This window comes from Manduca sexta, chromosome 25, assembly GCF_014839805.1.
Source record: "Manduca sexta isolate Smith_Timp_Sample1 chromosome 25, JHU_Msex_v1.0, whole genome shotgun sequence".
NCBI lineage: Eukaryota > Metazoa > Arthropoda > Insecta > Lepidoptera > Sphingidae > Manduca > Manduca sexta.
The window spans coordinates 10,538,464-10,557,816 of record NC_051139.1 but is presented as its reverse complement, the minus strand read 5'-3'; the positions used below and the strand labels follow the sequence as shown (position 1 = coordinate 10,557,816).

The 19,353-nt window shown below is 32.1% G+C and overlaps 1 protein-coding gene across 2 annotated transcripts in view; it reads left to right on the top strand.

Moving 5' to 3' along the window:
- LOC115445432 overlaps positions 1 to 19,353 on the top strand; it is a 48,609-nt gene that overhangs the window by 648 nt on the left and 28,608 nt on the right. For both annotated transcript variants that reach the window (XM_030171699.2, XM_030171698.2), the window contains exon 2: positions 11,974 to 12,177. In XM_030171699.2, coding sequence (XP_030027559.2) covers positions 12,064 to 12,177 — 114 coding nt within the window. In that variant the 5' untranslated portion in view covers positions 11,974 to 12,063. The remainder of the gene's footprint in view (positions 1 to 11,973; positions 12,178 to 19,353) is intronic.

Below are 19,353 nucleotides of genomic sequence, written 5' to 3'. Positions count from 1 at the left end.
TTTAAATAAATGCTATTTAAATTATTTAAACTAATTCTTTTCGTGAAACGTAATTGATATATTAAAAATATGTATTCTGTGAATATAATATGCGTTTAGACAAATATGTATTAAACGTAAGAATGACCATGTGTGACGTATACATATGTATTTCCTGAATATTTGAAGATATTATAGAGGATGTTTGCAGGTAAATAAATAACAATCACGATTCACGAAGCGGAAGGTCCTTATTCGGAATTAGGAGTTTTTATCCATCATAATAACACTCGTTTTATTGAAAAGGGTTCATACGTCGGACCCTTGCTTGTGTTATTTTTATAACAGCCGTTGCATGTATTTTTTTTAATTCTTTAGAATATCTTAAAGTTATCATATATTTTTATAAGGATTGTGCTTGTATATTAAAACTTATATCTGGTGTTCCTTATTTCTTCGTTTCGTTGATGCAAAATGAAATTTTTACCATAATTAAACACGTGTAACGTACAATTTAGTGTGTTCCACTTTATTCCAGTATTACCCAAACTATTTTGGTATAGATCATCCTTGCTTTTTAACCACTGACAGACTAAAACTGAAATAGAGCGAATCAAGTGTAAGATTTATTTGTATATTATTTTCATCATATTTAAATACAATCCTTTACGTAATATTTCTGAAAAAAATATATAAGCATCTGGCATTTGTGGTTATACCCGAAGATGAAAAACCAAATTCGAGAAAGATCTTATCTGAATCATGACCTCTTGTGATTCAAAAAACGTTTTTTGTGTGAGAGCAAACTGCACGACAGTCATCTAGTACCGTTATGTGAGATAGGCTCGCAAACAAGTTTACTGTTTATGCTTCACTATTTATTGCACATGGATAAATGGTATGAGAAAGATAACATAAATTGTTAAACAATTATTAAAAAACAACATATACGTATTATCTTTACAAATAGTATATAGTATATTACTGATTTTCAATTCTTCATATTAACTTACTAACAGATAAATAATGATTTCTTATGTTTACTTGATTGTTAGACATTAAAATAAAACTAATTTACAGATTGTTATTGAAAGTTTGATTGTGAGCTCATACTGCGTTGATCGGACCATCAATAGCTAAAAAATGGTATAATTATAAAATGCAGGTAGATATTTAAACTTTGACTTTTCGGAGGACTAACACCATAGTTCCTCCCGTGACCATGAAAGCTTTAAAGTCTTTAAATATCGGGAGAAAATTATAATGTAAAAAAACGCGATAAAAAACGTCTAATAGTTTTTTTGAAGACAAAATACAATTCAAACCGTGGTTTTACAAGAATGAAAGTTTGCAAACCATTTTTTGTATATTAACACTAAGAATTGACTTTGAAAATTCATCCGCTAATAGGAATAATACCATTAGGCACAGACTCTTAGAAATATTCGATAGAATATTAAAGATGTATTTTATAAATGAATAGAATTATGTTCAAGTTTTTATTCATTTATCTTCTTTTTTATATATATACATTGATAACGTTACTTTAAGATTTCGTTATATGTTTCATTGCAGCTAAGTACTTAATATTTTAAAATCTGTTTCGGGCATTCCGGACGATGCTATCGCCAATCCGATCGAAATAATCCCGTTACTCAATTATAGATTTAGCGAGCAGGAAGCTTAAAAAACATAAAACGAATGCAGTGCAAATATTATACTAACTGTTTATTGACAATTAGTGCAATGACTCAAAATACCTGAAGTTGTTCTCTCACCTACTAGAGTTATTTTAAGACATTATGAATATTCTACTGCTACTAAGTTTCAAAAGTTTTATTAAGCGTTAGTATCGTTGATTCGAAAAAGTCTTGTTGGGTTACTTAGCTATTAACACACACAGGAGAGATTGCATCGCGAACTGGGTACGTTAATCGGGCTTTAATTATTCACTGATGTTCCAATCTTTTTATAACACTTCCAGTAAAGCATATAATTTCTCATTACAGTTATAGACAGCAATTTGTTTTAATTACGCATCACGCGCTGTAGTTGTTTTGGTTCGTTGATTGATTACTTAATTAATGAATAATTATATTTGTATAATAATTATAGTAACACTAAATAGTTGTACATTTGTTGTAAATTTAAATTTATAGTGTATCATGTTTAGGTAATAATCAATCAATTCTTTAGAATATTATTTATATGCAATGTTCAACAAAGGGAAACTATTTTATCTACTAATGTTTTGAGATGTTATGATAAATTCTTACTTAGTTAGCTGCAGGATATGATAACTGAATAAGTAAATGCAGCTGTCGACTACAACGCATTCCTTTAAATACCATTTTATTCTCTCGTCATTGACAGGCGCTAAATGTATGTTATACCTTCCGAGATGTGTAATAGCCATTTCAGGCTGATAATTGTCGATGCTGCCTTTTTGACACTTCCTTGTGATATACTCTATGTGTAAATATCCGTATATATATATATATTATAATAATATTATCGCAGCAGACATAAAAAGCCATTTAAGTAGCTTTTAGTAACTAGTTTTACTTATATACTCCACATTAATAGTTATACTAGATGCAAAATTAATTGTATTTTTAAGTTATACTTCGAATGTGCCACGTGAACCACATTTTGTAATGTAATGGTTAGTTATTTTATATTTTGCAGACATTCACATAATAATAAAATATGTTTTATACTCTGTTTATGTATATAATATTTAAGAATTATGTACCTAATTGCAATTAAAATATGCTGTCATGGGCTTTATTTATGGTATAAGTCTGTTCAAGAGATTAACGTATTATTGTTTTACATTACATTTTATACACTATTGTACATGAGTTAGAATTTGTTTCGCTTTATTTAGCTCAATAGATCAACCAACCTGTATTCACCTAAATTACTTGGATAACTCTTAAATAGACATCCCTTTGGTAAAATCATGTATAAGAAAAGAGTTTAAACATAAATTTTTCTAAGTAAACCATTAAGTGAAAAAAATAAATAAAAAAAGCAATATGCGAGAATATAACTAAAAACTTCCTAGGATTTTTTGTTTCTTTATTTACTTTTAGTACAGACAGGACATGAGTTGTAAATTGACCATCGCACATTTTAAACAGTTTTGAGAAATATTAAAAGTGCATAAAAAAAATCCAAATTGTACCTACGAAACATTCCAGACATTCGGTCAGATAATAACAATATACCTTTACTATCATTACTCGACATAACCATACTACATAATGAGAAGTAAAGTATACAAAACGAAGATGAGCATCGATGTGACAATGTGACAAAAAACCACCCGATATCCATGGTAAGTAGACGCTTATATTATGGGTTTTCTGAAAACTATCCCATTCGTACACACTGCTGTTATTAAAGTAGATTGTTTGCCATAATATTAATATTGCTTATTTGCTGTAGCATATATAGGCTGTGAAATAGGAGATCCCAGGATCGATTCTGGGGTTGAGAAACATTTTATGTGAACTTTTCTAACACGACTTGTTTAGGACTAAATCTCTTACAGGAGATTGATCATAAAAACTAAGGCGAATTGTTTCTGGGACAGACTTAAAGGTTGTTGCGCAGAGTCTACTCTAGGGTGGGATAAAGACAGATGAAAGAATAAGATTTACAATAATATTATGATTTTCTACAAGAGCTCGACCATTAAGTTTCTGGAGGCAATCTCTCCGTCGTCTTTATGACTTCGAATATCTCTGACTTTGATGGTATTTTTGAACCGGCATCGCATCGTTCCAAGTCTTGGCCGTAGATCGCTAATTGCAATCAAGTTTTGTAGTAAGCACGAGAAAGCAGACGTATGTAGTTTATTGTTTCAGACCACAATACCCCGCCACCGTTATACCATCAATCAATTTCAGATTATCGAGCGTTAAATTAGTTTTCAGAGCGGATCAAGTCACGGTGTGGCTGTATGAAGATGAGTTGAGATGACTATCTTAAATAGAAATCGTTTCTGTAGATTTGTAGTAGAGAAGATCCTAAATATAATAAATATTATTAGGTATATTATAATAGATTTAGATTTTCTTGGAATTGGTTTTTTGCCTCATATGTCAGCATATTATCGAAGTTCCAGCTTCGGGTCAGTAATGACGGTATTTTGGCGGAGTGTCTCTACCTACTTCATCTTAAATACCTGTCATTTTATTTTTAGGCAGGCGGAAGAAAAATAAGGGTGAACTTGAAAATACTTTAAAAGATCTTTGGCCGAAAGGCTTAGTTAGGTAAAACTCAAGCTCCCATAATTCGACACTTCTAAATCGCTGATTAAATGGTTGTCAAGAATATATTTTAGGGTTCCATTCACCATACCGCAAGACTTGAATCTTTTGATTCTTAGAAGACAGGGGACTGAAACTTTTATAAAAATTGCATTTATGCGAGTATCTTACAGGGTGAATATAATAACTACGAAACATATTTTGGTACGGATTCCTAAGTGTGCAAGTGTGACTCGCACTTATCCAGATTTTTCCATTTATTTGTTAATATTAGTTAACTTGGCGCACTAATTACGTTATTAAGTTTCACACGTCATTATATTTATCTTAGGTTATCTTAGAGCATCAAGCGTTCTATAGTTACAACGGTTTCACACTAAACCATGCAAAACAAGGCTCGTATTACAACAAATTACATCGTGTTTATGATGCACGCTCTCTATTAGGTAATTTTAATTATCATGACGTCATCGCCAAGGTCGATAGGATTCACGGATGCTGGCATCATCGCCGAAGACGTGCTGTCGTGACGAGATCTGGTAATCATCGCCAGGAAATATTCAGCGAATAAAAACATAATACCTTCTGTGTACCTGTTACAATTAGGTATTTATGCGGATAAACTGTATAGTGTTGAGTCAAAATTGCCTACACGATTCTTACTGTTTTTTTATTGGGTTGTGTGATATAATTCTTTCAATGTATAGATTATTATAACACACATATTTTGTTTGTTCACGCTTATCATTGTCATTAATACGTGGTCCTAAATAGGCTTTGCTTGAATGGTTGCCCAACGTGGGTTGGATTTTGGCCAACATTTGGACAATCCGGGCCATATATACAGATTTTATTAAGTTTATTTGAAAACTCCGTGCCACCTACTTATCTAAAATATACAAATACCGGACATCCCTGAACCTTAAAAGTGAATAAACTGCTCGTAACATTTATAAGCTTCACGGTGTTATGGTTCTTTGTGTAGACTCCGTGAGCCGTCAGTTCTTTGTCTCGTTACTGTTCGGTGCATGTTCAGTAATCATAATAAAACATATCACTATGCGCGTAGACGTAATGAATAGTTAGAGCAAGCTCAGGCGTACTTTATCGGCTATAAACAGATGTTGATCGATGCGCGGTATTCGTACAAATAACTAGAGGAAAATTATATATTTATAATGTGGTATAAAAAATACGTTATATTTTTCCAAAGTTATTGGGGTTTTTGACCGACGTGTGTTTTCCTGATTAAAACAACGTATTTGGTAAAATAACCCAATGTCATAAACTATTCTTGTCTTCCTGAGATAAACAAATTTTGATAGAAGAATTCAACAACCTAAAATTCTATGTAAAGTAAAATCAACGCTATACTCATTATTAACCTACAAATACGAGCTGGCTTCGTCACATTTTTATTTACTTACGAAGGCATTGTTATCAGCTGTGCAATGTGTTACGTATCACTTATGTATTCTCCTTCCCATACTCTTCCTTGTATAATGAATACTCAACATGTCCAGGTCACAGCGTTTATTGTTGCGCGGATACCGTACTGGCCGAATTCCTCACAATTCGCGTTAACCCACCTACATTTTATGTCTTTTAAATAAAATTTACATATATTATCGACTAAGTAGGACATAGGCAATCGGAAATACCGAGATATAGTCGTGTATCATTTATTTAATTATGTATTCAATAATTTGGTTTATAAGAAACTTAGCGGCATTTTTGTTATAGTTGATGATGGTTTTTCACAAATAATTCCTTGATTTATTCAAAATCTTTTTGTTTAAAAAGAACACCAAGGTCAAATCCCAAACCAGATAATCATAAACATCATAATCTTAAAGCTCGTTAATAACTTAATTAGAATTGACAATATAAAAATGTTACTAATTAAAGTAACACAAGAAAACAAAGGAAGCTATTTCCACAAATGGCATATTCGAAGTTATGGTTTTCCTCCCAATTGAGAATTGAGTCAGATTGCCGCGAAGTCAATGGAAAGGTGACATTGACATTGACGTCGCCAGTGTAGTCGCGCTGCGCCTCCGAGCAAACGTTGAACCTTGGCAGGTAATTTGTTTGTCAACATTTAGGGATGTATTCAAACATGTTTTAAATTTTGGAGTTTTATAAAAAAATGAGATACACCTGGACATCACAATATTATCATCTGGACAGGAGGAAAGGTAATAGACTCCTGAGACGTTGTCTCGGGTTTAATGCCGACATCATTCTTAATGACCTCCGTTGTATCTACCAATATTAATTATCCCTTCCTACTTACTGCCAAACCTTATTGTTAAAACCTCAGTGGACACATTTAACCAGAGAGCTTTTCATAATAATTTCGATAATACTTGAGGTCTACGAACTCGCGCTTAGTCAGCGCGATGGACGCTCACCCTTCTCATAAATGGTGGAGGTCCGTATCCGTGAGCTATAGGACGGATTTATGTATTAAATAAAAAAGCTGTAGATATAAGACAACATAGTGTCACACTATTTCAAAATTATTATTAAATTGGTTGTATTCTAATCTTGCCTCATAGCCACTCATAACACCTATGAAGATATTGTAATAATAAACAAAGTTAAATAGCTACTTTAAAAAGTATATATGTACTCCAAATATATTTTGTATATAAAACAGTAACAAACCAGGCTTATAATTACATAATTATATCTCTATTGCACGACTTATGAAAATAAAGCACATATTAATTTAACAATAGCTTTACGTTACAACGTAGTTTTAAAATAATCGCTTACGGCAATAGATTAATTGTACGCAATGAACAATTAAAGATGCATCTCGATAATACAAATAAATATTAGATCCTTTCAGAAACGAAACAGATAATAATTGTTTTACTTGCGATCAATGCGAATGTTGCCGTCGAAATTCCCACGGTGTCCAGGGTCTGTGCCATGAGTCAGCATGGTCACAAGGCAAGGCTTACGCGGCATGCTCTGGTTAGGTAACTTATCTGTAGCATATTTACGTGTTAACGACTTACTACGCATGCTACGTGCTAAAACTCTAAGGGCATTATCATTAGAAGCAACGGCAAGGTGATGTGGTACTGTCATAAGTAATAAACATTGTCCATGTGACCTCGGAGATGATTGCGTCGCATATTATAAAGGCTAGGAATATGTAACGACCATAGACGGAAAGACGCCGCGTATGTAGATGTCGCCTTGTCATATTTGTATCAAGATTGTAATAATATAAATTTTATGCCATATACATATTAAAAAGAAAAAAATATTCTGTATAATTCGAAATATTTACATGAATGAGTAGGAAATAAACTCTTTTAAAATGAAGTAGGTGTTGCTTCCCGTTTCAAAAAACTCGCTATACTGATTCGTAACGCCATCTGTACGACACCAGCGCCATCTATTTGAATTTCGGATATATAATTCATTTATTTGATACGGAAGAAAGTTAACCGGATAAACGGTAGCCTACGTAGTAATCCAGAACATGTGCTATCTGTGTACTAAATTTTATATAAATGTGTAGCTGAGTTTTTTTACCAAACATCTAAACATTTTGACAAATATTCGCATTTATAATATAAGTAAGACTAATAAAATAAAATTTACGAATATACTACTAATGCATAGTATATGCATATTAATCAGTAAATTGTTCATAAACCAATAATGATCGGTTAAATCAGCATTATGTAACTTACTGCTATTATAGAGTCATGATTTATTTTTAAATAACTCTGCTATTTGTTCGTTTAATCTTTTTCGTGAACATTACAACACTAAGGAAGTTTTTATATACAGAACAAAAACAAAAAAGATACCTAAAAACACAAGACGTATTTTTTCCTGCTTCCATATTTTAATTAGTACTCCTTATTACATAATTTTTAAGCAAATCGATGACCAGTGCGTGATGATTGCCTTCCTGGTGTCGTTTTACTATTTATTTCAGCAATAAAAGTATTTTTTTTTCGAAATAAGTATTTAATGTCTATAAATGCTTTAAGAAAAAATAATAAACAGGCTTTAAACTTATTGCACGTGCTCCATTAATAAAAAGAAGAATAAATCTAATTTATGCATGGTTATAAAGGAAAATGAAATCGGCAAGTCAAACTGAGGGTCTTGTATTATTTGTTTTATTGATGAACAAAAATTTCATTTTTCCTTGAATTTAAACTTAGCGGAACTGCAGGCTAATACTTGCATGAAATTAGAAAAAATAAGTTTTTCCATTTCGGCGGGAATTATGACCATAGAATTGGTCATTATATTAATTGTATTTTACTAACATAACGTTTTAAAAGTACATTGGTTCTGTAACAAAAGTACATTGTCCCCCCTTGAATACAACTTTTGAATATTTTAAATGTATACGTCCCGTTTTGTGCAGGTACAAACATACAAAACAAAAATATTATAAATCGCATCAACATATTAAATTTCTAAAAGATTCATTTAGTAAAATAAACCAGGTCAAAGTACATATATGTCGATGTTTTCCGTAAAGATTTCCAGATAAAGAAACTTTCCAGGAAAGATTGCCAGAGCTACTCTACCAAACCCTTAACGAACAATATAGATTACAATCACAAATATACTAATTATGAAAAATCGATTCTTTCTCGAATTAAATATAAAATTTTATAACATCGACGTTTATTCTACCGAAGTACATATATGTCGATGTTATATAACATCAACCGGAAGATGCATATCTCGGTTGTTACCGCGCCTTCACCCTGAAAAGGTAAAAAAGATGCAAGTTGGATTCACGGAACATAAGTATTATAATGGCAGGTGGATATTTGTTTTGTTTATAATTTATAGGTCTATTAAAATGGAAGTGTGACCGTGGCTCGAGGTCGCTCTTGATGAATACATACAATGAACAATGTAAGTACAGTAAGTATTATCAATTAAGTATTATAATGAAACAAAAAATTACAATAAAAACAATTAATAGACTGTATATAGGTTGTATATAGAACTAACAAAAAATACGTGAGAAACTATAAAACAGCCGAAATGTGAGATTTGACATGGGGGTTAGACACGCTTGCAAACATCGAGTTAAAATTTATGGAACCTTACAAGCTTATTTATATTTAGTACTTGATTTTACTCATGGCTTTGCTCGCGTGTAACAAATATCCTTGAATAAAAGTCCATCTGTATATATTAACTGTATATAAAGTTTAAATAAATAAATAAAAATCCTATGTATACTATTTAGACATAAAATATAATAGGACAAGATAACACCAGTGTCATGTCATAGTCTTTCACTCACTTTTAATAAAAATTCGAACATATAAACATTTCCAAAAACTTTTGAATTATAAGAATGAATAATAAATTATAAGCAAATACAAGAGTCTAATTGGTAGAGCCTTACTATAGATAGATACTCGTATACCTATCGGCAGCATGAACGGGCCAGCTGGGTTGCGGTTTTGATATTGTCACGCAGGTTTACTGCGTTGATTAATAGTAGCAAATATATATTATATTTATATATCTGGGTATGTAAGTATTACGTATATGTATTATAAAATATACACAATATTACTTATAATGTATAACCTAATATCACACCTTAATAATATATCCTTTCATTTATCCCTTTAATGGTAACTCGTAACAGCTCTGAACATGATGATGTTGTAATTTATCATTTTTTGTCAACTTCCCAGCGATGCCGATTGAGGCTAATTTATTGTTGCTGACAAGGCTTTCCAGTGATAATTTGTGAACAGTGGCCAGCCGTTTTATCGTTTTCCCTGGCTGGATCATCCCACCAAAGACACAAAGCCATAAAACAAAGAAGACAGTTTAACACTGGCCACTCTACTGATTTTATAAAGCATTTTTGAGGTTCTGTGGCAACCTTTCTTGTCATGGAAACATGGTGCAATACCTCTTTTATTCGGAATACCACTTTACAAAAAAAAAACACTTTATTTTAACGTTTACGGTTTAGTTTCTTAACGGCGTAGTTTATAAGTATTAAATTAAGGCTTAATTATATATTTGCGGTCACATATATACCGTTTAAATTGATTAGAATAAATTATGTAAATTGTCACTTATTCAAAAAAGTTCGGCAAACGTCGGATGCACAAGCACGGTTGTAAGATATACTACTCAATGATTTAATAGTTGCGCTAAGTGTTCGACAAGTTTTTTCATCAAATACGTACCTATTCCGGTGTCGGTGGGAAGACAGGTTAACCGGTTTACGATACTTCTAAGTGCAGGTGCGACTAAATTTACTCACGACAATTATTATTTTATTTAGTTACAGGAGTACGTAACAAAACAACAATTTTCCTGGCTCATTAATACAAGGTCCTATGTTAAATTTAATTTAGGCTGGAAAAATGAGATTTTAAATTTTCCTGTCGATAACAATTTGAAAAGACAATAATTTAATATTCCTCTTTTATTTATCTTTCGGGATAATTGAACATTTTAACTGAAAAATACATATAATCATGTGCTGCATACGACTCAATTTATGTAAAAAATAAAACATAGAACCTTGTCATAGTGACCCAGCGTATTTCTATACCTAACTTTATTTAACATATGTTCATGACAAAGAAACATACAGAGCAACATTTTTTTTAATACAAAAAAAAATACAAAAACATTGGACTAATAAACTGTTAGAAATTATAAAACACGAGAACAATACTTAACAAACTGTTAGTGTTGTTGCAAAAATAACTAAACGAGGATGTAATATTAACATTTATTTACGGAGAGAGCTCTAGAGGGAATAGAAAATAATGCGAGCCATGTACTCCATCAATCAACGGCCGATGCACTTCTGACAACTTGTTGGATAACGAACGCGACGGACCGTCCAGTTATGTATTAATAATATTAAAATGTGCTTGGAAAATAAGCTGTAAAATTCTTAACTCGAAACTCTCAGGTTTAGAAAAGCTACTTCACAAATTAATGTTGCTTCGCTACATACGAGTATAAGGAATTCCAGTTCAAGTAACTTTAATCACCGATTAATTTATTTTGTGTACTCTACTGCGCATATATCTCCTACAATTTATGTTCTAGTAGCTCTATTATTATTTATATAAAATTTAATTATGTTTTTCCGATATTTAATTATGCTAATGAATTTAAATTACTATCCAGGTAAATTATCAAAATATTATTATCAGTTACTTAGAACAGCAATTGAAAATGGTATTATAAATATTTAAAATGTTTTTTTATTGGTTCCTTGTTTATTTTTATTTCAAGTAAAGACAAAAAGGTCCCATGATTAAATTGTAAATATGTGGCCCCACCAGTCGCTAGATTATACACTAATGTTTATTTATGCCGACACGATTCCCATTTTGAATGCGAGACATGCCCTCGCGCCTATTCCGGCATTCTTCGACTCTATAGAAAGTGTTACGGAGAAATAAAATATCAAAGAAGTTACCTACTTACGATAAATATTAATTAAAGATACGCCGGAGGCCAGCAATGCCGAGATTAATTATATTATCTGACTAAAGATGAAACCGCATTGTGGTCAGTTTCAATAGAATAATTTGAACAATGGTTATAAAATAATATTGGTAAAGCAAGTTCAAAACATCCAAAATTCTATTAAATCTGAAAGCATTTGGACAGTACAGTAACAAAAAACCAATACAAATTACAATTTCTTTTGTTTCAGGTCAAAACATGTAACCGTCGAATGGACTCATTTAATAAGAACTCTATCGAGCGGGTTGTGATTAGTGATAGATCAGTGTTGTGAAGCACCATGCACACCATGGACACGATGGGCTACGGCCACAAGAAGTACCGGCCGCCGCTGTCGCCCACCAACTTCTACCAGCACGACTACTACTCGAGGCATACCACGCTTCGCCCACAGGTATGTTAATAAGCTACTAAACATACAGGCCATGGCAATCTCGACGGCACATATAACTTACTTGATTCCAAGATAAAATCCATACTTTACATGGTTTTAAAATTCACTATAAGCTTGAAATTCTGTTTGATTAAGTTGTTTTAAAATAATATGTAAAACTCTACATATTATGGTAAATGACTCCTGAAAAACATAACTGTTACCAATAAAAATCATGAATGGTTTTTGTCCCATATGTAATTTACTTATGAAAAACACGAACAAATAACCTTAAACAGCGATACATGCATTTACACGATTATTTTTCATAATCGATCAAGTATTTTGAAACATTTCGAGTCACGTCTCCTACGTCCTTCACAATTTCGAACATTGTCCGAATGATTGGATTACATTATTCAATGCAGAGCTTAGGGTCGGTGGGCTTGTCCCGTTACCGAACGGTACCCAACAATGATCGTTAAAGCGGCATAAATGCTAGCGGCCAGCACATCAAAAGATAACTCCGCAATCACAAATTACCTACAACCGTCTATGGATTACAAAGATACAGACAAGGATCTAGTGTTAAAATTTGGAAAATCTATTGATTCTATTAAATGTTGATAGATAATACAATTCGGAAACCTATTATATAAACCTATTATTGTAAGTACTATAGATAGCTCAAAAAATTAAGTGCGTAGAAAAGTAAATAAATAGTTCATGACAATAGCCAGTACAAAAGTTTCTGCATAGAAAAGTCTATTTTGGTACAAATATTGAACCTATACAAAAGTTATCGTCTGTGCTACAGTAAAATAATAAAAAATAACAGCAATACAAAAAATACTGGCAAAAAAATCGTAATATTAATTACGCCTGCGTAGTTTTAATTACTAAGTTAATATTTTAGATGAAGAAAGATAAACATTTTAAGTAACCCCTTTCATTTGGTTTTTATTGAAACATTATTTAACTTGTATATTAAAATTATTACATTTAACGCCTATTCTATTTTACATCATGAACTTGAACTTTTTGTTTTACTTATTGTTGCCTAGTCACCTGGAAAATGTGGAATTATGTGGCTATTATATTTTTAAAGTTGAGTATCAAAGTGCAAAAATTTTTAAAAAATAATAATAAACATGAACTATGAAAATATGAAAGTAATTAGTGCTAAAAAAAATACATTTATAAATGAATAATATGCAATACAGTTTCCAATTTGCATAAACTTCCAGAAAGAAACTAACTATCCAAAAATGTTAAATTTCGTTTCAATATATAAATGTCTCCATATCTTTATGAAATGACATTCCCACGAACGCAGTCACGAGCTAAAGCAAGTATTTGATAAGTTAATATTTGAGCGTGTATCGTGTCTCTAGTCGCTGCCGTGTGATTCTAGGAAGGCACGAATTTAGGTTTAGATGGCACGGACGATTGTCGACAACGAATCGTGATAAATACCCCGCCGCCGGAAGTTTGTTCCTGCCTCTGCAAATTTGTAAAATTAATATAGATTTGCCTTCAATGTATTTACTCAATTTACGTGATGTTAATTTACTAAACACACAACAAGTTTGTTATATTATGGCTTTTATATCGCCAATGTCTACACTTTTTGCATTTAATAGCTCAAAATAAACTAATGGTAGACAATTACCATGTTCAACAATCAAAAAAAAAAAAAAAACGAACGAATCAAAATATTTCCGAACATGTTTTCCTTCTTTTATTTCATTTTTAATTACTTTTACGTATTGACAGCATACATATAACAGACTGACAAATTAAACTTAATTTTGGTGTAGTTCAATAACCTTCGGAATGGTAAGTTGTATGAAATTCGTTAACGTTTTTTCTTTTTAGCTGGAGCAAAAATATTAAGTGCTTATTACAAAAGAAGCAACTCTAACTGTAATGCGGTTTGACACAATATCATTTTAATTGCTCTTTAATCTATATTAATTAGTTGTGATCTAATAATTACGTTATTAGTGTTAGAATGTCGATCGCACGGTGTCGTTCACCGGCGTGGATTTAACCGTTACCTTTGCCTTATTCTCGTTGGAATCAAATTTCTCACATTCGATAACCCTTCCATTCGATCTAAGGAAAACGTCATAAGGAATTTGGGTAAGTACACAGAGTTCTAAGAATATATGGAGCGGACATTGGGAAGATGGTCATAAAATTTTTTTGCGCTCATGCGATGGTTGCACAATCTATCGTGAAATAGTAAAACAACGATGTTTTGCCACCAGTTGTATATTTTTTCGATGTCATGATTTGCACGTTTTTAATGCACATATAAGCATGTTTTATTTTTATATTAATATCTAAGGACGTTGTGAGATCTTGTTGCACACACATTTCAAATACGACAACGAATTATTACCAATTGGTAATAAATTTAGAAACACAAATTTGGTCCTATTGTCCAGTCTCTAACTAACTATACTGTTTAATGACTGGGTAAATAAAAACTGACATGTGCTGAAATTACTGAACTGTAGTTTCGTATTAAAGTATTTCTCGACGATGGCGGCATATTTGTGATACCTTATTTAAACATCAATAAAATCGTACAAGGGTGGAAGTTGTGAGAGCAGTTGGCATTGTCGACGGGTAGTGTTTCTTAGCTATCAATTAATAGTGTCTGTCACCTGCTAATCTTGAATACAAAGTCGTATTATGTAGTTACATAAAGTCGGGAATTATTTATTTCTTTATTACAAAGTTAAGTGTTTTATTAGAAATCATATTATAAAAGACTTCCTAAGAAAATTAATTAACAAGATTTATGTTCAACGAAGCAATGTTCGAATAGGTAACCACACTTACTAACTGTGAAAGTAAACTTGTTTAGAGGATTTAATGCTGTTTCTGGTAAGAGTCAATAAACCCAAATAGGATTTCAGGTCTTTTAATACTACCGGTATCAAATCAATTGGAATCGGTTGCTTTTACAACGAATAAAAAGTTATCTTATGCTCTAGTGAACTACATCGGCTCATGGTCACTCGTTGCGTGGGAGACTCTGCTTCTCGTTAGAAATTTTCGGCCGAACAGAAATAAAACCTTATACTCAAGTAGCCACCTCATAAACGACATCTCATAATGATATGTTGTTTGACGAGGACTTTATTTTTATTGTATTTATTGTTCGATGTCGTATGTTTATTTAGCCGTTTTAGTTTACGTTGCCCAAGATTTCATAATCTGTGCCTAATACTAATAGTCTTAATATTTAAGGCAAATAAATACTATATCTTTGAATAAGAAAAATCAGAATAAAATATAAATTTTGAAGATATAGATAGTAAAGAATATAAAATTATTGATATAAATCTATTTTGTAAACGCAATTTTCAACCCTAAAGCGCTAATATATTTCATACAATTTACATGGGTATGGACCGTTATGAGGTAAATCAAACTAACAGACCGGATCGCTCTCTGAATTCTGAACATGAGTTATGATGTAAGAATTAAGATGAGAGGAACGATGTGTTCACACGAGCGCAGCAAGCCGGCACGCGATCGTTTAGCCCACATCAGCGAAGAAAAACCAAACCTCCGCATCTTACCGATGCTACTAATGACTGACCAATACACTTCCGCTTAACTAATTACCATTAACAAGAGATGTACCTAACGTAGGTTATACCTTACAAAAAAGTTTAGAAGGAGAGCAGTTGACCGTAACAACACGCGCGAGCATGCTTGCTGCTGCCGCAATTCCGTGTATGTGTCTATATTATTAATACAACTAACTGTGTTGCAGCTTGTAATATGAATGGTAATGATCTTCCCTTAGTTTAGTCTCAAATGGTTAATTCTTCGGTGATTTTAACTACTGACTTCAGGGAAAATACTGTGTCAGGTGACAGATTTGCTTTTGGGTTTTTATTATGACGAATTTCCGAAAGCTTGACCATTTGAGACTAAACTAAGAGAAATAAATCATTACCATTCATATTTTAAGCCGCAACATAGTTAGTTGCTTTAATAATATAAACACATACACGGAATCTCTGAATTCCTACTTTTATCCCTTAAACCTTTATTAAATAAGGTCATATAGATTCTACTGGAACGGTGGATAGTGAGGAATGTTTTCAAAAAAAACGAACAAGCAATCATAATCAACAACCTACATGTTTCTAACTTGTCTGTACATAAATACCTAACTGTTTCAATTCAAAATGCGCATGCGTAAAACTCACCCATCAATCTTAATGAAGTATCTTTTTAATATGGTGTTAGAAAATGTAATGGCTAAGATAAAACGCATGGGAAATAAAACTGTTCACAACGTCCAAATATTATTCAGCTACTTAAAGTAAATGTAAGGTTGGAGGTCGAAAGTCATTCAACAGTTACTTACTCTCGAAAAAATATCGTAAACATAACCGGGGTTTTCGAGTCAATGATCTTACTTTTCGTATAAAATATTCCGAGGCCCAGCAGTCGTTATTAATGTCCGACAAATTTAAATTTAATTTTGAACCTGTTTCGTCGGAATCCGTCTGTCAAACGACTTTCTCCTTTATTTGGATAGAGCCACTCATGCTATGTTTAAAAGTGTTCCGTTATTATCTCAAAACGTCATCCATTATGTATTGTTAAAGTATTGATTTGTTATCTAGCAATTTGTAAAGGAAGTATTATGATTTTGAAGAGTTATCGTTATACTGCAATCAAAGTGATTTCAAAATTAATATGTGAAAAAGTGTAAAGATTTATTGTTTGCTTGCAAAGACATTAAATATGGTTTACTTGACTTTGTGGCGACGTCTTATTACCTGTGCATTTGATACAAAATACCAAAACAAAAAGGTTTAAATATTACGGAATTTTAAAAATTCACATCCGTAATTCCTAAACAAAAATAAAACGAGATTTTATTATAACGAGCGTATTATTTTGATAAACACACACTACAACATTTACTTCGCCCGAATTTTTCTGGCTTATTGAAGTTTTTTTCGTAATAAAACACCTACTAGGCACTTTTTCAACATAACAAATAGCCTATATGACAATCCAAGATATGGTGTATATATATGTGTACGTGTTCAATGAAATCTATTTTGTAACATCTGCATTTAATTCTATTAAACATTTTAGTACACGATAGCGTAGTTTGGGATTGAACCGTCCGCCGAAACGAATTTCGGTTGGTTAGAAGTTACGTGCGTACTGTTTATAAATTATTGTTCTCTTTAATGAACTATACATCGTAAGGAAACTAACATACCTGAAAAAGCTACGCCAGCTCGCGTTAGGCGTGCGTGGTCGACTAGAGTCTAAAGCCTCTCAACAAGGTAGGAGGCCCGTGTTCAGCGGTGAGAAGTATTATAATACAAGGCTGGTATTCTTATTATAATATTCTTATATAAACATTATTACATCTAATCATCTATAATATCAATAAGAAGTATACACAGGAAGTATCTCTCGTGTTGTAGTATAGAGTCGTGTATAGTCAATATTATACGTATTAACCTTCAAACTACGTAAGTGTACAGCACTACCTAGTGTATTAATATATCTGTGACCATAGTAAAGAGTAACCTGAAACATCAAGAAGACGCTCTTGTCCTCCCTTCATCTCGTTTGAAAGTGCACATACGATGATAATGACTTATAAAAAGTATTTAAAATCGTAATTTGCAAAAGGGGCACAAGTATGAATTCTTTGGATAATATAATGGAAATATACTCGTGCGTAATAACATTTAGTGCAAATTAAATGCAATTCGACATCATTGTTACGACACCGTACAATTATAAACCAGTCCAGTCTCCGTGAGGTCTTGTTACAGTTTTATTTTAATGCCTAAGGGTCATTAATTCGTCTGCAAATTCTGTCTATGTGGGAATCTTTGTCAATTTAACATTTCGAGACATAATTAGCTTTAAAGAATTTGTTAAAATCGTGAACTTGGAGCGGCGATGGGGTCGTTGTGTATAACTCATTTTGTTACGTGTTTATTCAAACTAAGGGCTTTATCTGTATTTGCAATCTTTTCATCAGAAATTTTATTTTTGTGTAAGGTAAAAATATTTTTTTACTTTTGCATATTTTGTTAATCATTGGGCTTGTCAAACTTGTACGAGCATGTCAATAAATATAATTGAAACGTCTGTCTGAAAGGATTTTCCGTAAGTTCAATTAATAAGGTTATTTCGCAACACACCAAAATGTAAGTTTTTACTGGGAATAATGAGACTTATAATGTTGTAGGATGAAGAAACCAATATAGTCCCATACTGCATAGTAATTCAAGGTTTTGAGATCTATTCAATTTATTCTGTAGAGAAAATTGTTTACTAAGTGGCTCTATTTCTTATATTATTTAAAATATCAAAGTTTCCCAATGTTTCCAGAAACTGTTTGCAATCTTAATTTATTTATTATATTCTGCAAAAGTATTATACTTCAGAATACACTCAACCCTGCATAAGTTACCAATAAATCTCCTGGTTCATCCGTAAAAGCTTGTGCAATTGCGACCTCTATTCGTTTTTACAATAAATATATAAAACGCGAACATACCCGAGGCGCTCACGTCATAAAGCAGCAACTAAAAAAAGTCTAGTAAAATTGCTTTCCAGAAATAAAATCACAAAGTGGGTACGGACCTATCACAGGTAATTGGTAAAAAAAGAAACATGTACGGTGGCCGCGCGTTCAGTATCATGATTTAATCTCGCATGAATCGTGCTCCGACTGCACATCTTATACTTATTCACCGGTGGTTATTTTTTTAAGTTATTTGTATGAAGCCATGGGCTATGTGAGGATAAGGTAACTTGCCCTCAAATCTTAAGTGGAAAAACAAGAGCCAATAATTACTAGTTATATGAGAAAATAGTTAGACGGAACACTGAGTACCCTAGTCTTTGTGGAGAATTTATATTCATATAAATCCTTGTTAAACATTCATTCGTATTTTATATTGAACATAGTCAGCGGTAGATATATAAATAAAAAACACTGAATTAAATTACCCAATTTCAAGTGCGATCGTATTGAAATGACGTTTCTATTCTGGGGTTTAGGAGCTTATATATTTACTTCTCATGCGAAACTGAGTTAGATTTGGAGTGATGTGCGAACATATATGAGTTGTCTAATAAAATATTGACTTAAAACTGTATTACAGAGTAGCCATATGA